Source organism: Talpa europaea (assembly GCF_964194135.1).
Source record: "Talpa europaea genome assembly, chromosome: 2".
NCBI classification, from domain to species: Eukaryota; Metazoa; Chordata; class Mammalia; order Eulipotyphla; family Talpidae; genus Talpa; species Talpa europaea.
This window is the reverse complement of record NC_140068.1, coordinates 27,676,024-27,703,057: the sequence shown is the minus strand read 5'-3', so window position 1 is coordinate 27,703,057 and position 27,034 is coordinate 27,676,024. Positions and strand designations below refer to the sequence as shown.

Here is a 27,034-nt window from a genome sequence, read left to right as displayed (position 1 = left end):
ACAGTAAGAATAATGGGCAGATACAAATCAGAAGTTTCATATATAAAATTGCAGAGCAATTTACTTTGGAAGCAAAATCTCATGACACTAAAACAAAAAGCAAAGAAGTTATTCTGGGTGCAACTATGGAGAAAGAAGTGTGTGACATTGTAGTAATCTGAGAGCTCATTATACACCAGCAATGAAGAACTCTAATTACCCTGAAATTAAAATGCTTGGGAGTACAAATAAGACTATATATTGTGCGGTGGCTATAAAAACTCAGAAGTAAATGGAATTTTAGTGAAGTGATACACTATTTATTTATTTAAAGATTTATTTATTTTTTATACAAGAGCTGGGATACAGGCCAGAGGTGTGGGAGGGTGAGAGGATTGACCAGAGACAGAGTGGGGAGCAGAACAGGCAGACGACTGGAATACACTGCTTGAGGGGAGCAGCAGATGGGGCAGGAGAAGTCTGCCTTGCCATGTGGGATTCTCACTGGCCAGCGGGATTGAACCCACACTACAGAGGCTGTGGACAGCTTCACAGTGCTGCACTCAACCCTCTGTGCCACTAGGGAGGCCCAAAGTGATACACTTTTTAAAAGAAACTGATCAGAAATATTAGAGAACAGTTACAGATACTTTCTGTAACATTTTCTTTCACAAAATATGAATGTCTTATTTTGGATATCAAAGTTAAAGTAAGATTATTATTCTAAAGATGCATTATTCTTGGACATTTATGGAAATGATTCCCTTCATCCCCAGTAGTGAATATACTAGACTCTATCAACTTCCTGCTGTAAAGTTGAGTGCCAAGCAGAATTGAGCACTGTTTAAGTTTTAGTGCGGACAGCTAGAACCCACTCCAAGTTACAATCATATTTTTCTCTATTTGGGTTCCAAACGTGTGGACTCCAGTAAAGATAAAGTATTTAAAGATCTAGAAATGCCTGCAATGATATGGAAAATCAGACATTTAAATGACACTGAAATTGTTAAAGAATATAGAATTGGTGATGATGAGTTATTTCCTAAAAGTCTGCTAATAGAAGCATGTACCCAAACACATGAGTAGTGGAAAAATCTAGGGGTAAAAAAACACCAGGAAATCAGGGGAAATTTTTGGAAATGTTTTAGTGGGAAAAAGGAAGTTACTTTAGTCACATTTTGAATGTGATTTTCAGAAAATTTCAGTTGATTCTTAAGAATATCATGGCACTTTCTAGCTGATCTCTAGTGCTAACAATTGTAGACCCTTCTTGCCACTATCTCAGTGACTCAAATCTGCTTGGATGCTAATGGCTACTGAGGCTCTAGGCTAGAATAAAGAGTTTCTCTCTTTGTTTCTGTTTTTTTTTTTTAATATTTATGCATACAAGAACTTGGGTATAGGCCAGTGGTATGGGGGGGGGTGAGAGGGTTCACCAGAGACAGAGTGGGGGACAGAACAGGCAGACTGACTGAAATACGCTGCTGAGGGGAGCAGCAGGTGAGCCAGGAGAGGTCTGCTGCGCCATGTGGGTAGCTCCCTGGCGGTCAGGATCAAACTCATGTTGCAGAGGCTGTGGACAGCTTCATAGTGCTGTGCTTAATCCCTTGTACTACCAGGGAGACCCAGTTCCCTTAGTCTTTAATTTCATGTCATTGCCTATGTACATAAGCTACAGTTTAGCTAAATCTCCTTTTGCTTCTTTGTGTCCATGCTTTGAGTTGGACCACCCTCTGTGTTTGACATCTGACCAGACTCACTTTGAGTATCTTTGAAATTCTCTCCTTGCTGTCTGCTGTAACCCTCTAGTTCTGATTCTTTATTTACTATTTTCAATATGGAAATGTTTTAATACAATTTATGCAGAAATTTTATTGTATAATTCTCTCATTCTGATTTGAAGCTCTGTAAAAGCAAGGACCTTGCCTGGTTGTTCATTCATGTAGTAATTATGACCTAACAGAGAGAGTACTTGCACAGTTGGAGGAATTCAGTCTTGCAGGTCATTAAAGAATAAGTGGAATTAGATATGGAAAGCACAAGTTCCATGTTTAGGAAATGATCTGTAGTTACTGATCTTCAATTATTTTATCTAAAAAATTGAGCTAATGTTTTTCCCAGCTATCTTATAGTTTGTGAAAAATCAAGAGATACATAAAAACACTTTGTAGAATTTGATGTCACATATTTATTGTGATCAATGAATTTCATTATTCAGTGTTACCAGTACATACCATGTGACAAAGAAAGATGAACACTGTTTTAGATGCAACTAGAACAAATAAACTGAATTCAAGCAGAATTTTAAAAAAAAGAAGTTAGAACTGGTATGACTACTAAGTCATAGAACCTTATTGAATAATGAGACCTATGAATTTTATGACCATTTACTGAATATCTGTTTTATCAATGAATCTAGTTGTCTCTGAAAATAAAAAGATTAGTAAGTTAAGGCCTCTGCCATATTTCTTTTTTTTTTTTATAGAGGCATGTTTTTATTTATTTATTTGTTTGTTTGTTTTGTTTATACATGCACTGGGTACAGTCAGAAGCGCAGGAGGGTGAGAGAATTCACCAGAGCCAGAGCGGGGAACAGAGCAGGCAGAAAGACTGAAGTACACTGCGGGCGGCAGGAAAGGTCTGTGCGCCATGTGGGACCCTCCTCCGGTGGCCGGGGAGCAGCCGGGTATCAAACCAGCGTCGCAGAGGCCGCGGGCAGCTTCGCAACCCAGCGCTCAACCGCTGCACCACCGGGGAGGCCCTGCCATATTTCTTGAAGGAACTTAGAATTTTGTGGTTATAGAAAATTGGTAAAAAGGCAAAAACAAATTTCAGACAAAACCTCATATCAGAATATTTATATATATAACAGAATATTTGTGAGTTTTCTTGCATATTTATGTGTGTGTTAAAACAGCTGCTAGAGAACAAAGTGTTTTGCTATAAACACTGTCAAATCTCACTTTGAAAAAAAAGTCTATAAACAAGTTTTTCCATAGATATACTGAAACTGCATAGAATTTGCTTTTAAAGCATAAAGCAGAATTAGATGCTTGAGTCAGCGATGAAGCATTTTATTCATGCAACTCTCATTCTAATTCTCCACTCTGTAGACATGGCTAAGACCTGGTACAATTTGAAATGATTATGCAATACAAAAGTTTCAGAAACAACCCAATACTGATCACAACTTGGACATTGTATTTACGAGATCCATGCACTTATGTCTTCCAAAGTTGCTTACTTTTTGTTTCATTTTGCTTGGATTGGAGTCTTGGGGGAGGACGGACTGAGGTATAGGTCAGTTACTCTAACTCCTGATTTATCATATCATCTTAATCCCAGAAAGAATTTAGAGTGACTCAGATTGACATTGAGTGAAAATGAGGGGTACCCAGGAGCCCCAGACTATAAAGGGGCAATCATTATGATGTTGCCAGTTCTAAGGGCCCTTGCCAAACTGCACATAAGGGAAAATAAAGCAGATTCATAGAGTGCTCAAGATTTTTAATTGGTGTGAAGTTGAAAGGGCAGAAAGACAGAGAAGAGAAAGGATGTCAAATAAAAGACTCCTGATCAGATTACTTTCCAAAATCACCCATTCTCTCATAGTCAAACATCCAGTCAATCAGGGAGAGCCCAGAGCTGAGTTGCCGGGGGAATGAGTTCATGACTCAGAAGCCTGGGAGAGAAGGAGAGACCTGAAATTCACTATGCAAGATGATGGCTGCCATTCACCACCCCACCCAGTTCCCCAGACATATATCACCTTCACTCCTTCATCCTTCCTAGTAGCCACCTATTCAGGAAGTCTGGCTTATGGTGTACTGGGAATTGTGGGCCAAAGCCTTTGAAATGTTAGCAGTATGGAAGTGGGGAGGGGGGAATTGTGTCCATTCCCACAGTCCTGGTAACTCGCCTTCCACTGATACAGTGACACAGCCTGTAACAATAGCAAAGCACAAAAAACAGTTTTGTTTACTTCCCCCCCCCAAAAAAAAAATAAATAAGAAAGAGGGTAGGAATTTGGATTTAGGAAGATAATTAACACAATAAAAATTAAGGGTATATTGTTCTTAGTCTTTGATGCTAATATTATGTTTAAATTGTCAAGTCACTTAAAACAATCAAGGAAATGCATAGTGGGGTTTTGTTGTGTTTTGTTTCTTTCATGATTTATTCTTTTTATATTTTGATGAAAGTTTTCCACTTCTTCAGAATAAAAGCACAGTTTATGCCCTAAATGCTGAGATGAATTTCTCCTTAGAGAATTTTTTTTGGACATCTCTATGTGTCCAGCCCTAGGTAGGCTTTTAGAATACAGTGGTAAGCAAAACAGAAAAAGGTCTCTCCAATGATGGGGCTTCTGTTCCACCGAGGAAGATAAATTTTAGCTAAATAAACAGAATATACAATATACATTGGAATCATTGTTACAGCAGGGAAACAAAGGCATAGTTAGGGATTGTAATGGGAGACTTTCCAAAAAAGGTTTAGGAAAGATATCAAAGGAGATAAAATACAAGGAAGAAACACCGGTGAAAGAAGGCAGAAAGTATGGAGGAAAGTTAAGGAACAGGAATTTCTAGGCAAAGTCCAGGGTAAGGGAAAAACAATGCCTTGTTCTAGAAATCGACTACTATGATAAATCTTAGAATGTGATGAGAGGATAGGTTAAGCCAGGTCAGTATTTTTGAATTGTAGCATAGGTACAAATTACATTCTATTGAAAGTTTTAAGAGACGTGACCTGCTAAAATTTGCATCTTAAGAAAGTCTATTTTGTTAAAAATGGATTAAAAAAAGCAAAGGGTAATCAGGAATCCATTTAAGAAGTTTCTGTAGAAGTCCAGATGTTAAAAATGCTTGTGACTTGGCCCCAAGTGCTGGCAGTGGAACTGGAAAGCAGCAGATGGGTCTGAAATTAATTTTGGAGTTAGAATAGTATTTAGTGATAAAATGACATCAACAATAATTTTCAACTTGCTCTGTGAGACACTGGGTGGGTAAAGTAAAATGATTTGAGCTAAAGAACACAGATGAGTAGCTAATTCAGAGTGTAAACTCGGAGGAGATGTGGTGTTGGAATAGTGGAAATCATAGACTTTATGTTGGATAAAATTCGAGATGTTCCTGAGACATCTAAGTGGAGATGTCAACCTGGCATTTCTAAGAGCAGACCTGGAGATTCAGATTACATTCCTGGGAATGTAACATCAGAGTCTTTGACTACTCAGAGGATATGTAAATGGTTTAGATTTGGATGAGATTGTCTGTGGAGGAGAATAAAATAAGTAAAGATTCCTGGATCATGCCCCAGGGAATTCTAATATTTACTGATAAAAACAAATGGAAAAGAGCAAAGTAAATGGATGTGAGTTTTCATTTTCATTTTCTCTGGGTTTTTTAAGCCAGGGGAAACACAATGTAGAACAGTGTTTTTAAACATCCTTTTCATCATTAGCGATAAGAAATTGTCAAGCAGTCCTTAAAGAGCAGGGCCCAGGGGAAAAGCATCTTTCCTGCTGCTGCTGTATTCATGAGAGCTTACATGAGTGCTTTCTGATAGTATTGTTTGAGGGGCATAAATATGTGCTCACACTTCTTGCATAGCAATTAGTTTAGAGATTTATCATATTTTAGTATTTTGGATTGTTAATGTCAGACAAAGACAGTTTTTCATTTGGTATTTTTTGTTTGTTTCACAAACACCTCTGTTATGGGTCAATTTAAGGCTCTAATTTCATTTTCAGTGACTTAAAGTGTTTTAAATTTCTTCTACTTTGCCTTTTTTACTTCTAATTTTGAGTTTGCAGATAGACCTGCCAAAGAGACATCTAGTTTATAGCTTGGTTTTGGAAGTCAGGCAAAAGAGAGCAGATACTGAACATATGTTCTGCTGATATTGATGAAGTGAGTTTGGAGGAAGCTTGGAAGCAGTCTATTTCTCCCTAAATGCCACCCCCTCAATGAATATTTTGGGTACTTTTATACCAGAACATTCTAAATAATGCCCTGGCCATGATAATTATTTTTTTTATCTTATGATATTTGAAAGCCTTTAGGGTGATTCAGAATTGTTCTTCAAGTGGAAAACAAAAGAACACCTTAAAGATTCTAATTTTAAATAGAATGTGGGTCAGATTTCCATGCAAATTATAAGGACTGAAATTTTGTGACCATATTAGCAAGCACACTGAGGGGTACCTCAGGAACTCCAAACTTGCATGGTCTAAAGAGGTTCAGCCATCTGCCCCATAAAGACAACACATACTCTTTGTGTGAAAGAACTTTAATAAGATTAATGTGTATTGAGAGAAGTGAAGAAAAGACAAGGCTTTCCCAATAGACTATTCAAAGTTACCCATTCCCTCATGGGTAAATGCCCCACCAAACAAGATTGGCCCAAAGCAGGGCCACTGAGACCCAAAACATTGCCACAAGTCTAAGTCACCTTCTGCCAGGGAACCATAGGAAAGAGGCAGAAGGGGCCAGGAAGGCAATTCTGGGATGAATGGAGCAAATCAAAGTAAAAGTCAATGTAAAGGCTGCCATTGTCTCTCATCACATCTCTTCCAAGTGTCTCTCTCTTTACATGTCTCTACTCCATGTGTCTCCTTCCATATCCCCCAAGTCCATGGTGCAAACTAACAAGCAAGTGGTACTTTCCATGTTTCTGCCCCATGTGCTTTCTCCAATTCTTCTCCAAGTCTCCTAAAGTCTTCTCCTTGCTGCTCAGCCCCACCCTTCATTAGGTGAGGCAGAGAACATGTAGCCTCTCTTTTTTTTTTTTTATGGGACCCTCGCAGGCGGCCAGTGAACGAACCAGTGCTGCAGAGGCTGCGGGCAGCCTCACAGTCCAGTGCTCAACCACTGCACCACCAGGGGAGGCCCCTGTAGCCTCCTTCTTTATGAAGGTTACACTCTGTAACAACCAGAGCAATCCCCATAGGATATATAATATGTACACAATAAATGAAAGAATTGGACATAGGAGGAATCTGTATTTTAGAGAGGTAGATTTCAAAATGGATCAAGTATTCAATCTAGCCACAGAATTATTTTTTGCTATTTTTTTCCACTTTAAGAAATCTCTGTGATCAGAGGTCATGTGGTCTACTTAATTGACCAAGTATAGGTTGATTAGAGCTGCTGAAAAAAATAATTAGAGGCATTTGAGGAAGTTTGAGTGCAAATGCCTTACTTGAAGTCACTGTTACATATACACTGTATTAAGCCACAAAATTCATCTAAGTATAAAGATCCCATTGGCTTTATTAAACAATTCATGAATTGGGCGGTGACTCATCTAATATGAAAACTAATAGAAAACTAATCTAATAGAAAACTCAAAAGGTGCGTACAAAATGGAAGTCTTCTATAAAAGGAAGAGGCAAAAATAAGAAAGATTATTTCTGGCTAAACCACCCTCTCTGCTGGGGGGTGAAATTGGAGGGGCCTATTGGACAGATTATTTTGCTAAAGTTGACCTAAAAATTCCAGGCTATATGGTTGAAATTTCATTCCTGGGAGAGGTTGAACTCATAATTAAGTTAGGGATTAAGTTTTGGTTTGATGATATGGGACTTAGCACGAATGACTCCATTTGGGACTGTTGTCTCTTTTTAAACAACTATTATATTCTCCTGGTGGTTTTTTTTTTTGGAGTTCTTACCAGAAATCTGGTTTATATTGACAGTTATTTTCTTATGTATGTTTTAGGTCACTGCAAATCAGATGTAATCCTGTCTTGATAAGATCAATGCTCTGTCAAGAATTTGATAAAATCCTACAGCGTTTGACAGTATCAAGGGACTTCATAGGGCACTGACTCCTTATTTGTAGTCAGAATAACTGTTATATGAGTAAATATTGATTCTATAAGCAAGACCAGCTTAAGATACCTTGAAGTATGTGAGGTTGCATCTGGTTTGTTTCTGATGATAGTAAAAATACTTAAATTTTTATCTTAATCTGTCAGGAAGGAACAGAGTAAACAAGTTTTAAAATTAATTCCACAGAGGAACATGCACTACTTTTTTTCTGATTAAAAGGAAGAAAAAACACCAAACCACACTAGAAGCCTCCAAAAATACTCTTTTATTTTGGAAGCTGAAAAGGGCAGAACTAAGCAACAGTACAAGACAAATTTGAAAGGCCAATAAACACAAGTTAGGTCTAGAATACGTGCTTTCCTTGGTTCTTTCTTCTGAACAACTGGATTCAGCATTATTTTTTCTCAGCTTACAAGCATTGTTGTGTCTGGACAGCTATTAGTTCAAATTGGACTGATTTTCTACTTCTATAAAACTCTTCATCTGCATGGTGAATCAAGAGCATTAAGTTTCTGCCTGCAGTGCACAGCTGGACATCATTCTCTTTGGCAACGTTTTGTTTTGTCCCATTTTTGTTTTATACCAGTGTGCTCCTGCATACCCACATAGCTCAGGATTTCCACAGACAAATATCTCCTTTTCTTCCTTGACACTTCTTAGAACATTTTAAATTGGCAGGTTCTCTTTTGTCTTTCAAATATGGAATCAATTGCAAACAGCTCTGTGTGCTTGCATGAATAATTTTAAAAATGTTCCACATTCCTGAAAGACTGAAATGGAAAGTTAGAAACATTCAAACAGACAGTTTCCTTTTATTTTTTTGAAAGGTGATAGGTACTTGACATGAACAAGCAGGAAATAGATTGTGTACCAAGACTAGGATGACAGAAACAGAGGCGGGGTTGGGGGTGGGGTTAGAGGGAGAGAGATATGTAATGTATTGTAAATAATAAATGGTGATTTTTTCAAATTATAGAAAATTTCATGTATTGAAGAGAGTTGTTTCATTGACTGGATGACTTTTCCATAGCAAATCTTCAAGTACCATCTGTTCTTAGTTATTGTGTATTAATGATGGTCTTTGCAACTGTATATATTATAAAGAAACTTTATTTGAGAATTAAAGTACATATATCATGTAAACTCTGTATTAACATATATCAATATTTCTGAGTGTTAAGAAAAAGTTATCATACTCTACACACAGATACTGAAGACAGCTATTCTACAAAATTTATTTGGTTTTATATTTAAACAAAAATACATATATGGAATTATTTTTACTGAATTCTATTAGAAAGATTTTCTTTAAAAATATGAGTTAGAGCATGCTCATTTAAAGTGATGGTTTACCAAACTTCACATAGTTACAGGTAATTAAAATAAAGAGCACAAAGATGGGGGGGTGGTAATCCCCAAATTAGAAGGAAACTTTCATTGTGAAACAGAATGTTTAAAGTGACATTATCATTATGTAACCATTGGTTCTTCGTGTAAATAGTTGTAATAGTTCCAATTACCCAATTCCAATTATTACTACTGTTCCTTTATATTTTATCCTAAAGTTTAAATGAAGTAGTTATCCACATTCATCCATTTTGTCAATTTTAGTAAAACTACTCTCTTGAACTTTCTATCTTCATTGTGTGTATGGTGTTGGTGTAAGGGGCTATGTAAATGTTATAAAATGTTATTGTTCCCCCTTGGAACAAGTGACCTGGGTATAAGTCTTCACCTGCACACTTAAGAACTCAGGACAAGACTTAAAAGCAGACACACAGAGAAAAGTTAATAAAAGGTTTATTTACAAGGGAAATGAGAAAAGGAAGAACAGGAGAAAGAAAAGAATTAATGGGTTGTCCTACCTATTACACCATCTATGCTGAGACCCTGGGTAGAAACCAAAAGCAGGAAAAGCAAGAGTGCAAGCCTACATATCTTCAGTTTTATATCAAGCATGGTTCTTAACTCCATCCTTAGTTTCCCACAAACCCCGCTTCCAGGATGTCAGAATCATGAACTGATGGGAGTTGTAATTCTCATCCCTGAGATTTCTTTGGAGGTAGGGGTGGTGTCCTTAAAATATACTACTCAGGGAATGCTATTCCTCCAACATAAATATAACATAATATTTATAGCTATGTGACTTTTTGATCATAATCAAACCTCCACTAAACTTAAGCAGAAATGTATTTGAAATAGTAACTTGTAGAATTCTTGGGAAGTTCTGAAAGTCAGGCTTCTTTGATGGCAGCCATCAAAGTCAAAGCTGTCTAGTGAGGGTGGATTAATAACCATTGCTGTCACCACATACTCCACCATGCATATCTCCCTTATCTTCTCAATCCTGCACTTCCAGTGCTCCATTCAGAGCCCTTGGCCAAAGACATTTTTCCATACCCAAACTGCTAAAGGGAAGGGAGAAGAAAAATCACCCCTACTTTCACTTGGCAGGAGCTAGGGCCTGCATATCCATGGGTATTAAATACAATTCCAATTGTATTTAAATGGTGGGACATTTGCTGGGGACATAAATGGTGGCCAAATGCTGGAGTATGAAATATGATAAAGGTATATACTACATTTTTGAAATAGCTTGAATTCCCTTGAATTGTTTCTCTGAGCTAGAATATGAAAATGGAGTAGTACGTTTCCACTAAATCAAGAGTCTGATTAGTTTAATGGCTTTTGTTTGCTTAATTTCTCTCCATAAAGATTATACAAGTGTATGTGTTTATTCTCATTCAATAAATTTAAATTTGAATGCTAGTATATGCTAGCTAGTATTTCTGCACTCAATAATTTCATAGACTAAAAATTCATTGTAAGAGACATTAAAGATTTAGTGTGATATGCGTTATAATAAAACATCAACTAAGTACTATGTAGATACCAAGAAGAAAACAAAAAATGCTGCGTTACAATCCAGGAAACATTTTCACACAGCATAGGATATTTGAGCTGTGTCTTGATAGAGGAATGAATGACCGTATAAGAAAAAAAAATAGCACATTAAATAAAGCATAAGATAATGTCATGACAAAAATTTTCACATTACCCACTGCATTTATAAACAGTAAGATGTCACTACACTGGACATGTAGGAAGGCTTGAAAGAGAATGGAAACAAGTGAGTTTACAGGTAGATAGGGCTAATTATGAATGTTTTTGTTACCAAAACATTGTCGTCAAAACATTTTGGATGCCAGTGCAGTAGATGAATGGTAGGATAAGATATCCTTATAAGCTAGAGACAAATAATTTGGAAGCATAAGTCTTAGAATGGTGAGAAATAGGACATTTAAATTTTCAAAGTACCTTTTAATATTTTCTGATTTCTGTAAAAGAGCAGTTCATAATTTTTGGTTTATGTTTACCTAAACCATAGAAACTATATTTTTTTCTATTCTCACTGATAATGGTCCATCAATTTACATTCAAATTTTTTTATTTACCTTCTGTCATCTCCAAATTTGCAGTGATTTTTAAAAATTCTAGATGTATTTTTCAGTTCCAGAATTTATATTTAGTATTTTTTGTAGTTTCTATTGTTCTGCTGAGATTTCTTTTTTTTTTCCCTTTCATTACAAGAATTTTGTTGTGTTATGCCCTTGGGAATAATTATAAAATCTGTCTTAAAATATTTGTGTTAATTTTAATATCTGGTTATATCAGTATTAGTCTCCATTCATAGATTTTATGCTAAGTATGGGTGGCAATTTATTCTTTTTTTTCAATGTCTAAATTTTTTAATACATTCTGAATATTTTGAATGATAAATCACAGAAATTTGGAATATTGTATTTTCTGAACAACAGTCCTCCATTTTTTATTTTTATTTTTTGCTATAGAAATTTCATAGCAGCCTGATTCATAGTAGTCCCAACCTGAAAACTACTTCAGCTAGTAATTGGGTAAACACTTTTTGGTATATCCATACAATGCATAACTACTTGGCAACAAAAGAGGATAAAGCACTAATACACAACATGAATGAATTTCAAAAGCATTGTACTAAGTAAAATAAACCCCAAAATGTTTCTATTCCACTGTATTGAATCATAGGTCTGAAAGTACACTGAGAATTCATCTTCTTTCTTTTCTTTCAGAATATTTACTTCATCTATTATTGTTTATATTGTGTGCACTGATTTATCTAAATGGATATTTCATCTTTTATCTTTTTGTTATATCAGTGAGCTAACTTTCTGGACTCAAATTCTATACTCTTATCTATGCTATACATTCCTGAGGAGTGCCCCAAACTTGATCTCTATTCAGTTCTTTTAGCCCCACTGGACTCAAGTACTTTGTGTGCCTGCAGCATAGGTATACCTGGCTTCATATTTTGAAGCTCTCTTTCTATGACTGTCTCCTTTCCAGCATTTCTTCCTCACTTCTATCTGCCATGGTTGTCCATAGTTCTAGTTTCTGGTTCTTTCAAAATGTAAGCTATCAGTTTTTATTGAATTTTAGTTGCCATCTGTGGAACAGTCTGGAGCTTATCTGATATCTTCTAAGAATACACATCCCTCTTGACTCACCTGTTTTGGGTTGTTCTCCAAAGTCTTCAGGAATTTTTTAAAAATATTTTTTTGTTTAGAATTCACAGCTGTTGTCTGTGGGAGGTTTGGTTCAATAGGAGCTACTCCATGATTACTAAAAGTGGAATTTCCATGCTTGGGTTTTAAGAATGCATCTGCTATTTGAAGCAAGAATGTGGTATTTTGGGAATGCAGATCCTAAAAATCATACAAATTTGTATGAACAAATCACACTATTGGAGATAGCAAATATAGTATAAAAATACCCAAATAAAAACACTAAGAATTTGGTGAATTTTTCAAATGTTTACTGATTATAGCAGAATTTCTATTTTTTTTTTTACCTGATGGAACAGACTCTAGTGTATCTATTTACTAAATGGATATATATATATATATATATATACACACAGAGCAGAGTACTCTCTTCTGTCTGTACATATAATATACATACTATAGCCTAATAAAATATAAAAGAGAGTAAATATTACTTGATTTTTGCTCAGATATTTCTCCTTAAACAACAAATCCAACCAAATTTAATTAGTCTAAATACTTTTTTTAAGTGTCAGTTATGATTATATGGTCAATGATCATTGGATTTTATGTCATTAATATTAACCTGACCTCAGATTGAATTGAAAAGCTATAAATCAATACTCTAGAGAGGTTCACTAAGTATTTCTAGTTTATTTACACTTACAATGTTTACATAATCTTAACCAAGTAACCCATATTGAATATGGTAATAAGCATTGCTCCTTTGATTTTGAATGGGAATAAATAGGTATAGACTGATAGATTTAACATATAAAGAAAAATGAGCTTCAGTCCTTAATACAGCCTGCTGAAGATTCAATAAAAGCTGAGATATTGATTGATTCTTCAAGTTGGTCATTAGCAACTAATTAGGGACCTTCCCTGACCAATAGGCTTTACTGATTTTTAAAAATAAACAGCAAAATAGCTGATAAATTTTAAAAAGCAACTGTTCTCTACTAAGCAAGGCAATTAAATTGTGGAAAGGTTAATTTCTAGGCACATGATCAATAAGTATAACAGAAACAAGTCAATAGAAAGATCTGAATGATAGTAAATGCAAATTTTATTAATATCTTTAGTTTTTAAGTAGAAAACTTTATGGTGCAACAAAGGGATGGTGACTGGGTAAGTTATGTCTTTTATTAACTATATAAATTGGTTAATTTTGCTGAGGACCAGGTCCTAGATGTGCCATGTAAGAATATGCCACATAAAAATAAGTCTTCTGCAGGAAGGGAGCACTCTGCTAGTGGATTCTGAGTGCTTTGTAAGTGGAAACACTATAGTAACATTACCAGAAGGGGGGAATTCTATACTTTTAAAATACAAACAACAGTGTAAATCAATGTTATCTCAATTAAAAAAAAATTAAAAAGGAATATCTTCTGAGTTAAAGAGGTGAGTTCAAATCTTGGTTCTCACGTTACTAATTTATAACTTTGTGCATATTATTTATCTTTGCTGCACTTTCTTCATTTATAAAATGGGACTAATACAATCTACATGATAGATTACGTGGGGATTAAATCATGTTATACAGTGAGTATGTAACAGCTTCTTCATCAATACTATTTCCATATCTATAATCATTTTATAGCTATGTCATTTTACTCACATTTTATTCATTTAATTCTGTGGGGAAATTAAGATATAATTCTGTATTTTTAGAACACACAATATATAGTTAAGTAATTCTTGCCAGTCATCACCTGTCCTCCCCCATAATTACTCTAATCTCACAAAATACATAAATAGTCACCTTAAATCATGGTGCACAGATCCCACCAAAGCAATGCATGGTGAGTCTTAAACCTGTGTAACAGAACCTGATGCCAGCGTCGAGATCAGGGAGGTTAGGAGACAAAGATCACAAGAAAAATTGAAATGTTCTGTGGGTAGTTTTTTGGGAAACTTTGAGAGTGACTGAGATGAGAATTGAGGTTTTGACTGGTCTTAAGAATTAATTTACTTTTGTGATAATATTCATCTGAGGAAGTGTGAACCTGTTCCTTTAAACCATATACATGTTGTAAACCAATACTGCCTCAATAAAAAGAAATTAGAAATTGAATAAAATTGCATGCAGTATGCATATAAAACAATAATTTATTCATGGCCTCCCTGGTGGCTCAGCGGGTTGAACACCCCTCTGTGAAGCCATCCGCAGCCACTGCGGCACAGGTTTAAATCCTGGCCAGCCACGAAGATTCCCAAATGTCAGGACAGACCTCTCCTGTTGTGCACGCTGCTCCCCTCAGCAGTGCTTTCAGTCTGTCTGCCTGTTCTGCTCCTCACTCTGTCTCTAGTGAATGCTCTCACCCTCCTGCACCTCTGGCTTGTACCCCCGCTATTGTGTAAAAAAAAAAAAATCTTTCAAAACAAATTCATTCACATCTTTGAAATTTTTGAGAGCAATTGCAAAAGAGATTCAAGGTATTTTGAATTAATTTTTATTTGCTGTATCATTGATTCTTTCAATGCAATTCTGAGGTCAACCAGGAGCACACTGTAGCATTACATTTAAATAGGTTTCATACTGCATTATATAGGCCCTATAGCATCCTGAGTAAAGTGTTTATTCTGAGGCCAGACTGTTTGGGTTCAAATCACAACTCTCCTGCTTGCTAGCTATTATCTTGGGCAAGTTAATGAGCATGCTCATGAAACAGGGATAATGTTAGCAGGTAGTTCATGTGGATGTCGTGTGTTGCAAATTAGTTCATGCAGGTAAAGAGTGTTAGAATAATCCCTGAAAGAATAGTGCATGAAGCATTATAAACATCCAATAATGTTGGCTATTATTGTCATTATGCAGAAGAATATTTATGAGGGCAATATTTACAATTCATCTATTTCACAAATGCATTCAGTTGTGTTCTGTTGCCAGCATGTGCTATTGTTGAAGATATGACAGAAAACACCAATGTAAAACTCTAGGTATCTCAACAAAAAAAGACAAAGGATAGAGTAAGGAAAGGACTTCCTGTCAGAGATTGAACTGATATTTACCTACGTGTTATATGTATAGGGTAGAGACATGGTCAACCTGTTCCTTACATAAATTCAATCATGTTATCTACAATCTTAAATGTACTTTCTCCACGACAAGTTTTTCACTTGAAGAGTGGCTTCTGATAAGTGTCTTTACTAAATTGACATTGGACAGAGGTATATAAACTGCAAATATGAGACATGCAAATATGAGACATGAAGATATAGAATGGAAAAAGCCTGAATTAACTTCTCACATGAAATAAAAGATCTCCCTGCCTCACATTGGATGGGCCTCTGAGATTATACCTAAGCAAACCAAAACTGTTATTGTTTCTAAGAAATCATTTGTAGGGGGCCTCCCCTGATGGTGCAACAGTTGAGTGCTGGGCTGCGAAGCTGCCCGCAGCCTCTGCAGCACCAGTACCAGTTCGGTCCCCGGCCACTGGGGAGGGTCCCTCATAGCGCGCAGACCTCTCCTGCCGCCTGCTGCTCCCCTCAGCAGGGTATTTCATCAGTCTGCCTGTTATGTTCCCTGCTCTGGCTCTGGTGAATCCTCTTCCCCTCCCGCGCTTCTGACTGTGTCCAGTGCTTGTAAATAAATAAATATATCTTTAAAAAAAAAAAACAAAAGAAATCATTTGTAGGAACTGATCATGGATAATGCAATAACTTGTTCCTGATAAGATATTGCTGTGTAATATGACGACATAGCATAAAGGTGGTAAAGAATGGTTTTCCAAGATCTTTCATCATATTTTGTTTTTCCCAGTATAAAGAAATCACAATAACATGCTAAATGATAATTTGGGAATAAAAATGGCCACAGAAAACATAGCTGCATAGTTGTGCAAAATCTTTACAGGTGATTATATTTTACCCTACATATAAAATAACTGAAATGAAAGAAGAGGGATTCAGTAGTTACTTTTTATTCTTTAACTGTGTGTTAGAGACAGGGCTTTGTTCTCATTAACTATTAGATGTCAAAAATTAAGAAAACTTTAGAAATAAATATTCATTTGATAAAATATGCTACTTATGTAGCTCTTAACTAAGTCAGTTGTTTAATTATCTTTCATTTTTGATTAATACTCTGAAAAATATCCTATGCTATTTTCAGCAGCAAAATCATGCCACATAATTTTGGGCTCTCACACCTTAATTTTTTTTTTTTGTCTTTGTCTTTTCCAGGTTTATTTCCTGCTGTTCTGAACCTTGCTTCTAATGCTCTCATCACCACAAATGCAACATGTGGAGAAAAAGGACCTGAAATGTACTGCAAGTTGGTAGAGCATGTCCCTGGGCAGCCTGTGAGGAACCCCCAATGTCGAATCTGCAATCAAAACAGCAGCAATCCCTACCGTATGTACTCAACTATATATGCATATGGTACTGGAGATGATCTATAATTGAGAGATTTTGAGGCCGGGTTGCACTAAAGTCAAAAGTCTTGTGTGCCCCCGAATTCCTAGACTTTGTGAACTTCTTTATAGCCCCTCTCTGTCATTTCACAAACATGATTGGAGTTAATTCTCCATGCAGCTTTCTCCCACTCTATCAGAAATGCTAGCATTTCTATGAATTCTTTCATGAGCTGAAATAGATCCAACAGGAAACAATTACCATTTACATGAAAATATTTTTGAATTTTTCCAGGCCCCCTCCCAAATACTGCCAAATCATAGCAAAATACACATAAAACCTAATTATACTACCAAATATTAAAAACAGGAATGATTTGAAAAATGCAAGGCCTGTATAAAGTATTTCTGGGGAAAGGAACTTGGCAGTGCCACTCATACTGCTTCTGGTACAGCTGCTGCAAAACCAATGGCGAATGCTATTTTGCTGTTGTTGTAAAAGTGAAAATCCTTACCAGATTTCATTCAGTTAGTGAAAACATATACTAATGTAGACTTTGGTAAAAATAAGTAATATAACTTGAATTGTTGGTAAGTGGGGATACCTGCACCAACTTAGTGTTTGAGGAAGGTTTTCCAGCTCAATACATGTGGCAATCATTAGGTTTACTGCTTCTGGAATTGCATCTGAAGATGTGGTTACTAATTCAGGTTTCAGTCATTCATTGGTCACTTATGTGCTAAGTACTGTGATGGAGATCCAAAGAGAATAAGGTGTGGTTCCTGCTTTAACTAATAAAGAAATGGGCAAAAAGCAGACTATTGTTATGTACTGTGGTAAGTACAAATGAAAGAATTAACTTAGGGACTTGAGGGAGAGAGAGAAGGGTTGCAGTTTCATTCCTTGTATAAACAAAGTTTTGCCAGAAGTGAGACCTAAACTGAAATTCAGTGACCAGTATGTCTTGAGCAGGTAAAGAGGAGAGAGGAGGGAGAGAAGAAAGAATGCCAGGAAGAGGCTACAGAATATGAGAGGAAATCTCAATTTCTCTTAGTCAGTGTAGAGATTGACCTGGTACAGAAGCTAGAATCAGATTATGAAGGTTCTTAAATACAAGAAATGGAGTGCTTTAAAGAAAATTGCTATCCAAAACTATCTTGCTGATCTACATGAACCACATGATATCTCAGAATCATTCATATATTTATTCAGCAAGGAATTTAACACCTGCTCCTAACACATCATACTGGAGCATAATGTTAAATCACACACAATCCTTGACTTAAGAGAGGTCATTAAAGATTCCTGAGAAAAAGTAACCCATGTACTATGAAAATAAGAGTAAGATAAATAGGGGAAAGGATAATAAGAGAAAAAGCATGCCTAAATCTTGATGGTATGAACCAGCACCATCTATTCAGAGAACTGTAAATAGTTTGATTTAATGAATTTATTGGAGGATGGGAGAATAGCTTGAGATAATTTTAAAGGTGGAGGTTGATAATATGTATGTATAAAATAGATATATATAATGGGAATCATCAAATATATCAATTTGTACAAATGTCTCTACATGTCTTGTCTCCATGTTCTCTCTCCAAGTTCCCCAAATCCCTGGTGCAAGTCCAAATCTGAGAAGCAAGTGGGACTTCTTCACAGATCTCTGCTCCATTTGTCTCTCCTTCTGTCTCTCCTCTATGTGTCCTTCAAGTGTTCAAGTCTTCTCTAGCTTCCCTTTGCCACTCAGCTATACCCTTTATTAGGTAGGACTAATAAAGGGAACATGGGACAGGAGACATGGAACTCCCCCTATATGGAGATTTCCTCTGTAACAGATGGAAGGAAAGTACAAAGATTTGGATGGGAGATAATTGAATGGAAACTTTAATTGGAAAAATCGAGATGCTTTTTCCAAATTGAGTCCAAGAGCAGCTCTATCACTTCTCTTTCCAGAGTTCTATATTTAGTTTGTCTTAGGTCTTAACAAAAGATATCTATATTTAGGTAATCCCACCCCATATTTTTACATTGGTGCAAAAGTGAATACATTGTTTTAGTAAAGCAAGATACACATAAGAAATGTTCTTTTTTTAAAGATTTACTTTATTTACGCATACAAGAACTGGGGTACATGCCAGAGGTGCAGGGGGTGAGAGGATTCACCAGAGAAAGTGGGAAACAGAATAGGCAGATTGAAGTACACTGCTGAGGGGAACAACGGGCTAGTGAGGAGAGTTCTGCCCTGCCATGTGGATTGCTTCCTGGCTGCTGGGGATTGAACTCGAGCTGAAGTGGCTGCAAATAGCTTCATAGGTTGTGTCTTAACCCATTGTGCCACCAGGGATGCCCAAGGAATGTTCTTTAATACTTCATTTTTATTTAATGTAGTTTTTTTTTTCCTAATGTGTCACAGCCTGGATTAACTTTGTATGATTAAATTAAGTTTAAGTTACCAGTTTCATTGCATTGCAAAGTTCTGTTTGGAACTAGAAACTTAGAAAGAACAATACCCCCACAAGAATAAAAATCTAGCAAGTAACCACATGAATATATTTTTGTAAATGTTGGAGTAACAGACAATATAATTCCACAAATTCAGCAAACAGCTGAAACAAATGTGGAAAGTCTGTGCTTAATTGCTATGCAAAGAAAAGAAAACTTGACCTTCCTGACTCTTAATAGATTGTGCTTCCCAATTAAAAACTAGCAGTTTGAAAGGTTTTCTTCATCAATAATTCCCTCACCAATTTTCAGATGCAGTTAGCCTTTGGATTGACTTGCATAGTTATCCTTGTTGAGGATGTTGTAAGTTTCGCTATCCTTTTAAATAAGGGAAGTATGCCAACAATTAATCAGTATTTGCAAATTAATTATGATTAAACTCTCATAATGGGGATTATGGTTAATTGTTGATTAATCTCCCAGTCTTCTTTTCATGACTAACTCTCATATCAATTTGACCTAAAGTGGCAGATATCAAACTTTCCAATTACATAGCTTCTCTCACAATTACCTAAGAGTCACAAATTTGATTTGGAAATGTGATTGTGTGTCTGTTTTTCTATCACATATTAAACCCCCAATCTGCAAAGAAAATTCAGGAGGCTGTTTGGGGAATATTTTTTATGATATTTATTTTTTCTTTAGGAGTAATGCCAATAATATTTCTTATATAGTTCTGAATCCTAATATGCCAATTTCAGCACCAACATACCAAAGGGCATTTGACTGATATTTAGTTATGCTTCTGGTATTTGCTGCTATTATAAAAACCTGACACCTTCTCTAATTTCAATAGAAGTTAACTAGCACTAATTATTAAATATATTCAGCATTGTTTTCTTTTCATTAATGAGCTAGGATGCCTCATCTCAGTGGACTGCTAATATGATAGGACTTGGTACAAAACAAGTTGATCCAGCTGTTTATTGAATAAAAAAATAATTTATCATTAAGAACAGCATAGTATGTTAGTGTCATATACTTTTAAGTAACTCAAAGTCTTCATGTTTTCAGTTAAAGAAGTTATAGCAAACTATTTTGATGAAATTAATATAGATTAAAAATGTGGCAGTCTGAAAGTGGCAAATTTAATAATAATTAGTTTTTAGTAAAAATGTTCTGAAAATGATTTTGCTTCCCTAATTAACTACAGTTACATTGAAGAATTTGGCTTAAATTTTATTGTTATTTTTAAACTTTTTGTTAAATACAATTTGTCTCTTATTAAGATTCAGAAGAGTATATTTTGAACAGATGTATCATTTATTTTATGTGTATTTATAATAATGATTTAGAATGTTAACAAGTTATAATGTTCCTCTGGTAACTGAGTTGAAGATTCCCATCAGAGAAACTTTTAGTGGTCTATGGCAAAATGAAAAAATGAGAACAAAATCCAAATTTTTCATGAAAATAAAATAAATATATTTTGAAGAATTATTCTTCATTTTGATATTTTTTTTTTTAAAAAACTGTAGCTGGGAGCTTCTCTGGTGGCCTAGGGGTTAAATCTCAGTGCTATCATGGCTACCACCATTAGGGTTTGAGTTCCATCCCCAGCCCAGACACAGCAGACCTCTCCTGTCTCTCCTGCTGCCGAGTGGTGTATTTCAGTAAATCTGACTGTTCTGCTCCCCAATCTGTCTCTGGTGAATCCTCTCACCTCCCGCACCTCTAGACTATACCCCAGTTCTTCTATGCATAACTAACTATATAAAACTGAAAAAACAAAAAAACCAAAAAACTGTAGTTGGTTTTAGTGTCCTTCATTTTATGACTAAATACTAATGATATATTAAATAATAGTACATGTAGGTTGGAGGTTACTATTGGAGAAGAGCTAGAATGCCTATATTAATTCTTTAAATATCTCTCACACACATATTGCTTAAGAATTTTTTTTCCTGAAAATTAATCTGGAATCACCATATAAGTGGAATTTTATCTGTATTTCAAGAATGACACACCAGGTTTGACTTGCCCATGATCAATTATATGCTAGATGGTAGAACCAGGAACAACATCTAGCAACTCATACTCCAGCTCTTCATATTTCAGACTTTATGCTTTTTCATTACCATTATCATTCCAATATTGACTAGATCACCACATGTTACGCAGGCAAATCTAGAGTTCATGACTGTTTCTCATAGTGATATATTTTATTATTTGAAGTTCTGGTACTACCCACTTTTTAAAGTTTGCCTTATCCCTTTGCTTTTACCAAAGATTTACATTAGAACCTGTTTTTGCTGATAAAAAGAAATGCAAAGAGGATTTTCACTTTTGTAACAAAAAGGCAAAAAGTGAAAAGCGTTTTCAGTGTTTGTTTTGCAGCAGCTGTGTTAGAGGCAGCATGCACTCCGAGCAGGTAGTGGCACTGCCAACCTCCTAACCAGAACTGCTAATAAAGTCTGGGTATTTATCTTATCATTTCTGCTTGTACTATATATTAATGTTGTTCCAGGTTGTATGTGCAATTTCGTATGATTTGGTAGGTTATTTGGGCCATCTAGGAACACTAAAATATTTTTCTATATATATGAGTGAATGCCTTTTGGTTTTATGCCGTTTAGACTTAAAAACGGTCTCTTGGGAATGTGCTACTTCAGATAGTGAAAAAAAACCTGTATTCCTTTGAATTAAAAAAATTGTGTGCCAAATGAAAAGGTTATTCTTAGGCCATTCATTTGAAACATCTTTCTAAAGATGAGTAGCGAGCACAGAAGAGTTTCAAAAAAGCTCACTTCTTTGTTTACATCCTTTGGGCAAATATACCAACTCCCAAGTGAGGTGTTAGAAGCTAAGTGCCCTTACTGAAAGTAGGAAAATCTCCACTGCTGCCATCCTCACTTGCACATGAGCTGGGTCTGCTTAGAGGAAGAGAAAAGGAACAAAACTTAAAATATTTGGGAAGTGAGATTTGGTAGTGCAGGTTTCAGATGAGAACAAAAGGAATGAGAGTTTAGGCAGCTCAGGGGTAATGGCTACTGTTAAGAGATGTGCGGAGCTAAAAAGGATGGGATGAGGAATCTGTGAAATTTGGGGCTTGTAAGGAAGGAAACTGGTATGCTAACAATCGTCTATAACTCCTAAGTTTTATCTTTGAGCTCCCTTTTAATTTTCACGGTAGGTCCTATGCTCACCTAACTGGAGTAAAGGTCAGCGAAGTTCCTTATTTTGTTGGTAGGATGGAGGTTTTTTTTTTTTTTTAAACCATCCTTTCCCTAATTATTGTCTGCACTGCATAAATGATTATGGGATTAACAAATGCTATATGGGAGGTTTGGAGCATCTTTCACTATATTTTTTTTTTAACTTTTTTTTTTTTATAGAGGCATTTTTTTTTTTTATTTATTTGTTTGTCTGTTTGTTTGTTTTGTTTATACATGCACTGGGTACAGTCAGAAGCAAGGGAGGGTGAGAGAATTCACCAGAGCCAGAGCGGGGAGCAGAGCAGGCAGAAGGACGGAAGTACACTGCTGAGGGGAGCAGCGGGCGGCAGGAGAGGTCTGCGCGATCTTTCACTATATTTTTAAATAGTGATAGGAAGTTGGCAAGTTAAGGACTGACTGAAAAAAGCCTATGGGATGAATTTGATAGCATTTTATATTAAAACCAGATACATGTTGGATTGCCCACATCTTGGTAATAATGAATGTTTCAGAAGCGCAAATCTTCACGTACCTTTCAACTACAATTCAGGATTTTATGTATCTGTTAACAAAGTTGATAGCATACTAGAGCTTCCTCAGATTGTAGAGATTTTGCTTCTTTGAATGATTGACACATCCATTAGATTTCAACATCATTTCCTCACACTTAATATCTATAGTAATCTTTAAAGTTGTCCATTTTAGATCATGGCCTTAGTGCCAAGAAGCCTCTTCTCTTATAACTTAGGCATGTATCCATTTCACACTACCTTGTAGAGGGGTGTGAAAAAATTGGCATTAAGTAAATTCTGTTGAAGATGTGAATTGATATCTTTTTGTTATTTTAATGTCTGATTTTAAATGATGATCATTTAGCTTCACTTGACCTTTTTCTTTAAAGAAACAGCCATAAATTCATTCTGTGATCTTTTTTCTCCTTTGTATGCTGTTGCTGATGACTCAATAGAGAGACACCCGATTACAAATGCTATTGATGGAAAGAACACTTGGTGGCAGAGTCCCAGTATTAAGAATGGAATTGAATATCATTATGTGACAATCACCCTGGATTTGCAGCAGGTATAGTGCCTCTGTTCTCTTTCTCTTTTTAAAATCATTTTCCACTTCTGAAATTATATCTTGAATTTGTTATTTGTTTAGATTTTAGTTCTTGGGTGGAAGAATACTGTTTCTTATCACACTCCATTATTTCCTGATATAATGAACAAAAGCAGCTATTTATCATATTTATTTTTAAATATTTGGCATTTATTTCTAAAACACAACCAAAATGAATCCACATGAAGAATTTAGAACTGAATTAGTAACTGACTTTGTCTTAACTAATTAAAGGTGATAATATAGATCGATAAAATTTTACATAAAGAAAATATAATGCTGGTATTTTTTAACTTTTAAAAATATATAGTGCTCCTATTCTGCCCATGGTGCATGCACTGGAAGTTTCTTAGATAACAAGGCTCTTGAGTAAATTGCCTCTCATTACTGAGAGTTGAGTAAGCTGTGACAGTTGATTCATAAATTAAATTTGAGTCACTAAATGAGGTAACAAGCCTTGTAGTTGCATAAAATTGCAAAATTGATGTTAGTAGTTAGCGTTTGTGTTTCATAGACCTGGGAACCTTCTGCGCTTAATTTATTTCTTTATTCTGTTCATTATATCAAAGTTATTAATCAAGAATCACCATCACCCCAAATGATATTGACTTGCAAATAGGATTAAAGCTGAAAAAATATTTCTGTATTTTGCTGTTATTCCAAATACAAAAGCTTATTTAATTGACTAAAGACTGAGTGATATTGGGAGCATTAGGAAGTGATTTCAGCAATTTTTTTATTTCACTCTCTGAGAGAAGACACTTTCAACTACTCCTCTCTGACTCACTGGAGAGAGCAGCCAGGAAGTTAGAGGTTAGTGTAGCGGGAATGCCAAGCTAGTTAGTGACAGATATTATACACTGTAGAGATCGTGCTACACACGTAGCCAGAGTGAAGAGTAATACCAGCCAATGAGGGTTAGCTATATACTCAGGGAGCCAGAGAGACACCAGGCATTTCCCTAATGGATGCTGTTTGTCATTAATAGGATGTGACCTGCTACCTTTAGTTTCTGGTCTCATTTTAACCAAGGTGTGTACATTATGGAACTTTAAAGAACTGACTGGTAGCACTACAACAGATCCTCTTTTCCACCTGTCTTGGACTCCTCAGGATCTGAGAGTTGGGTAGCACCAGGGGCTCAGTACTGCAGCTAAATTATCAGCTGGTACAGATTTTTTTCTAGTTATCCTGGTAGCTGAATGTCAGCCTTGAGTTATTGATATTTCCCAGGAAGTCTCAGAGCAGTATTAGGGAATGGCTGCGCAAACTACCATGCTAATCAGTCATGCTTTATGTCAGTGAAGTCTTGTGAATGAATTCCTTGAGGATTCTAATCTCAAAAATGGACTTCATCTCTCTCTTGATAAGGATACCTTGGTCTTTATCATTCACAACAGTTCTCCCCTTTCACACAGTTATTGAAATTTGACCTTCTCAGTCAGAGTGAGTCTGCTCTCTGTTGCCTTGGATCATCTCCTGAATTGGACCAATAAATAGCGATAGTTAACTGCTCTGCTCTACTCTTCACCTATTTTTTGCACATGGAGCAGAGAGTCAATGATTAATATAATTTGCACAGAGCACTTAACTATTCTTTGAATTTAAACCACCAGTATTTATTTATCAACTGTAGCCAAATTTTACTCCTTTTAATTTACAACTTAATGGTACAATCAAAGGTTTTAATAAGTCTTTTCTATCCAGTATAGCCTATAACTGTTTAATTCAATAGGACAAAGTATCTACTTGAAAACCCATTTTTCAATGAAATCATTCATATTTCCTTAAGTTTGCTTTGCATTCATTTCCACAAGAATTATGTAAGTTTGTTTTACAGTTCTTTCCTTCTTCCCATTTATTTTATTTTATTTTATTTTTTTTCCATTTTTATTTATTTTTTATTTATTTTTATTTATTTTTTTAAATAATAAATTTTATTTTTATATTCCCCATACAATTGCAACACCCCATTCTGACCCCAATCCCTCCCCTCCCGCCCCTCACCCCCCAAAAAGTGTCTCTGGTTCATAGTTTTTTGTTGATTTTGATTTTCGCTTTCTTATAGTTATTCATTTTTCTGGTCCCTTATTTAAGTTTTCTAGATTCCTGCTATGAGTGAAACCATCCGGTATTTTTCTTTTTCTTTTTGGCTTATTTCACTGAGCATGATCCCTTCCAGCGCCATCGATGTTGCTGCAAATTGCATGTGTTTATCTTTTTTGAATGCTGAGTAATATTCCATGGTATATATGTACCATATCTTCTTAATCCAGTCATCTATTTTTGGGCATTTGGGCTGTTTCCAAAGCTTAGCTATTGTAAACAGTGCTGCTATAAACATAGGGGTGCAGGTGTTCTTTGGAATTGATGTTTCTGTGTCCTTTGGGTAAATACCTAGGAGTGGAATTGCTGGATCATATGGAAGCTCTATGTTTAGTAGGTCCAGAAATCTCCACACAGCTCTCCATAGAGGTTGGACCAGTTTGCACTCCCACCAACAGTGCAGAAGAGTTCCGTTTTCTCCACACCCTCGCAAAAACTTGTTGTTGCCAGTTTTTTTCATATGTGCCATTCTCACTGGTGTAAGATGGTATCTCATGGTAGTCTTGATTTGCATTTCCCTGATGACAAGTGATGTTGAACATTTTTTCATATGCCTGTTGGCCATTTGCATTTCCTCTTCAGAGAAGTTTCTTTTTAGCTCTTCTGCCCATTTTTTGACGGGATTATTTTCTTTGTTGTTGTTGAGTCTCATCAGCTCTTTGCAGATTTTTGTGATCAGTCCTTTATCATTAGTGTTGTGTGCAAAAATGTTCTCCCAGTTGGTGGGGTTTCTCTTTGTTTTTGTTATTGTCTCTTTTGCTGTGCAGAAGCTCTTTAATTTGATGTAGTCCCAGCTGTTTATCTTTGCCTTCACTATCACTGCTTTGGGTGATGTGTCTGTAAAGATGTCTTTGATGTGCAAATCATGTAGTGTTTCACCTATATTTCCTTCTATATATTTTATGGTTTCAGGTCTTATGTCTAGTTCTTTAATCCATTTTGAGTTGATTTTTGTGTATGGTGTGAGGTAGTGGTCAAGCTTCATTCTTTTGCATGTAGCGACCCAGTTTTCCCAGCACCATTTATTGAACGAACTTTCTTTGCTCCAATGCATAGTCTTTGCTCCTTTGTCAAAGTTTAGTTGACCATAAATCTGTGGGTTTATTTCTGGATTTTCTATTTGATTCCATTGGTCTGTGTGTCTGTTCTTGTTCCAATACCATGCAGTTTTGATGATTATGGCTTTGTAGTAGAGTTTGAAGTTTGGGAGTGTGATGCCTCCATTCCCTTCTTTTTTTTTCAGGAGAGCTTTGGCTATTCGGGGTTTTTTGTGATTCCATATGAATTTCATCAATAATTGTTCTATTTCTTTGAAGAATGACATTGAAATTTTGATTGGAATAGCATTGAATCTGTAGATTGCTTTTGGAAGGATGGCCGTTTTAATAATGTTTATT

General features: G+C 35.7%; 1 protein-coding gene across 2 annotated transcripts in view; it reads left to right on the top strand.

Moving 5' to 3' along the window:
- The window catches only part of LAMA2 (laminin subunit alpha 2), a gene marked incomplete at both ends in the record, with an annotated part of 514,626 nt that overhangs the window by 108,194 nt on the left and 379,398 nt on the right, over window positions 1-27,034 (top strand). For both annotated transcript variants that reach the window (XM_084228925.1, XM_084228924.1), the window contains 2 exons: window positions 16,585-16,755; window positions 23,380-23,492. In XM_084228925.1, the coding sequence (XP_084085051.1) occupies window positions 16,585-16,755; window positions 23,380-23,492 (284 nt within the window). The remainder of the gene's footprint in view (window positions 1-16,584; window positions 16,756-23,379; window positions 23,493-27,034) is intronic.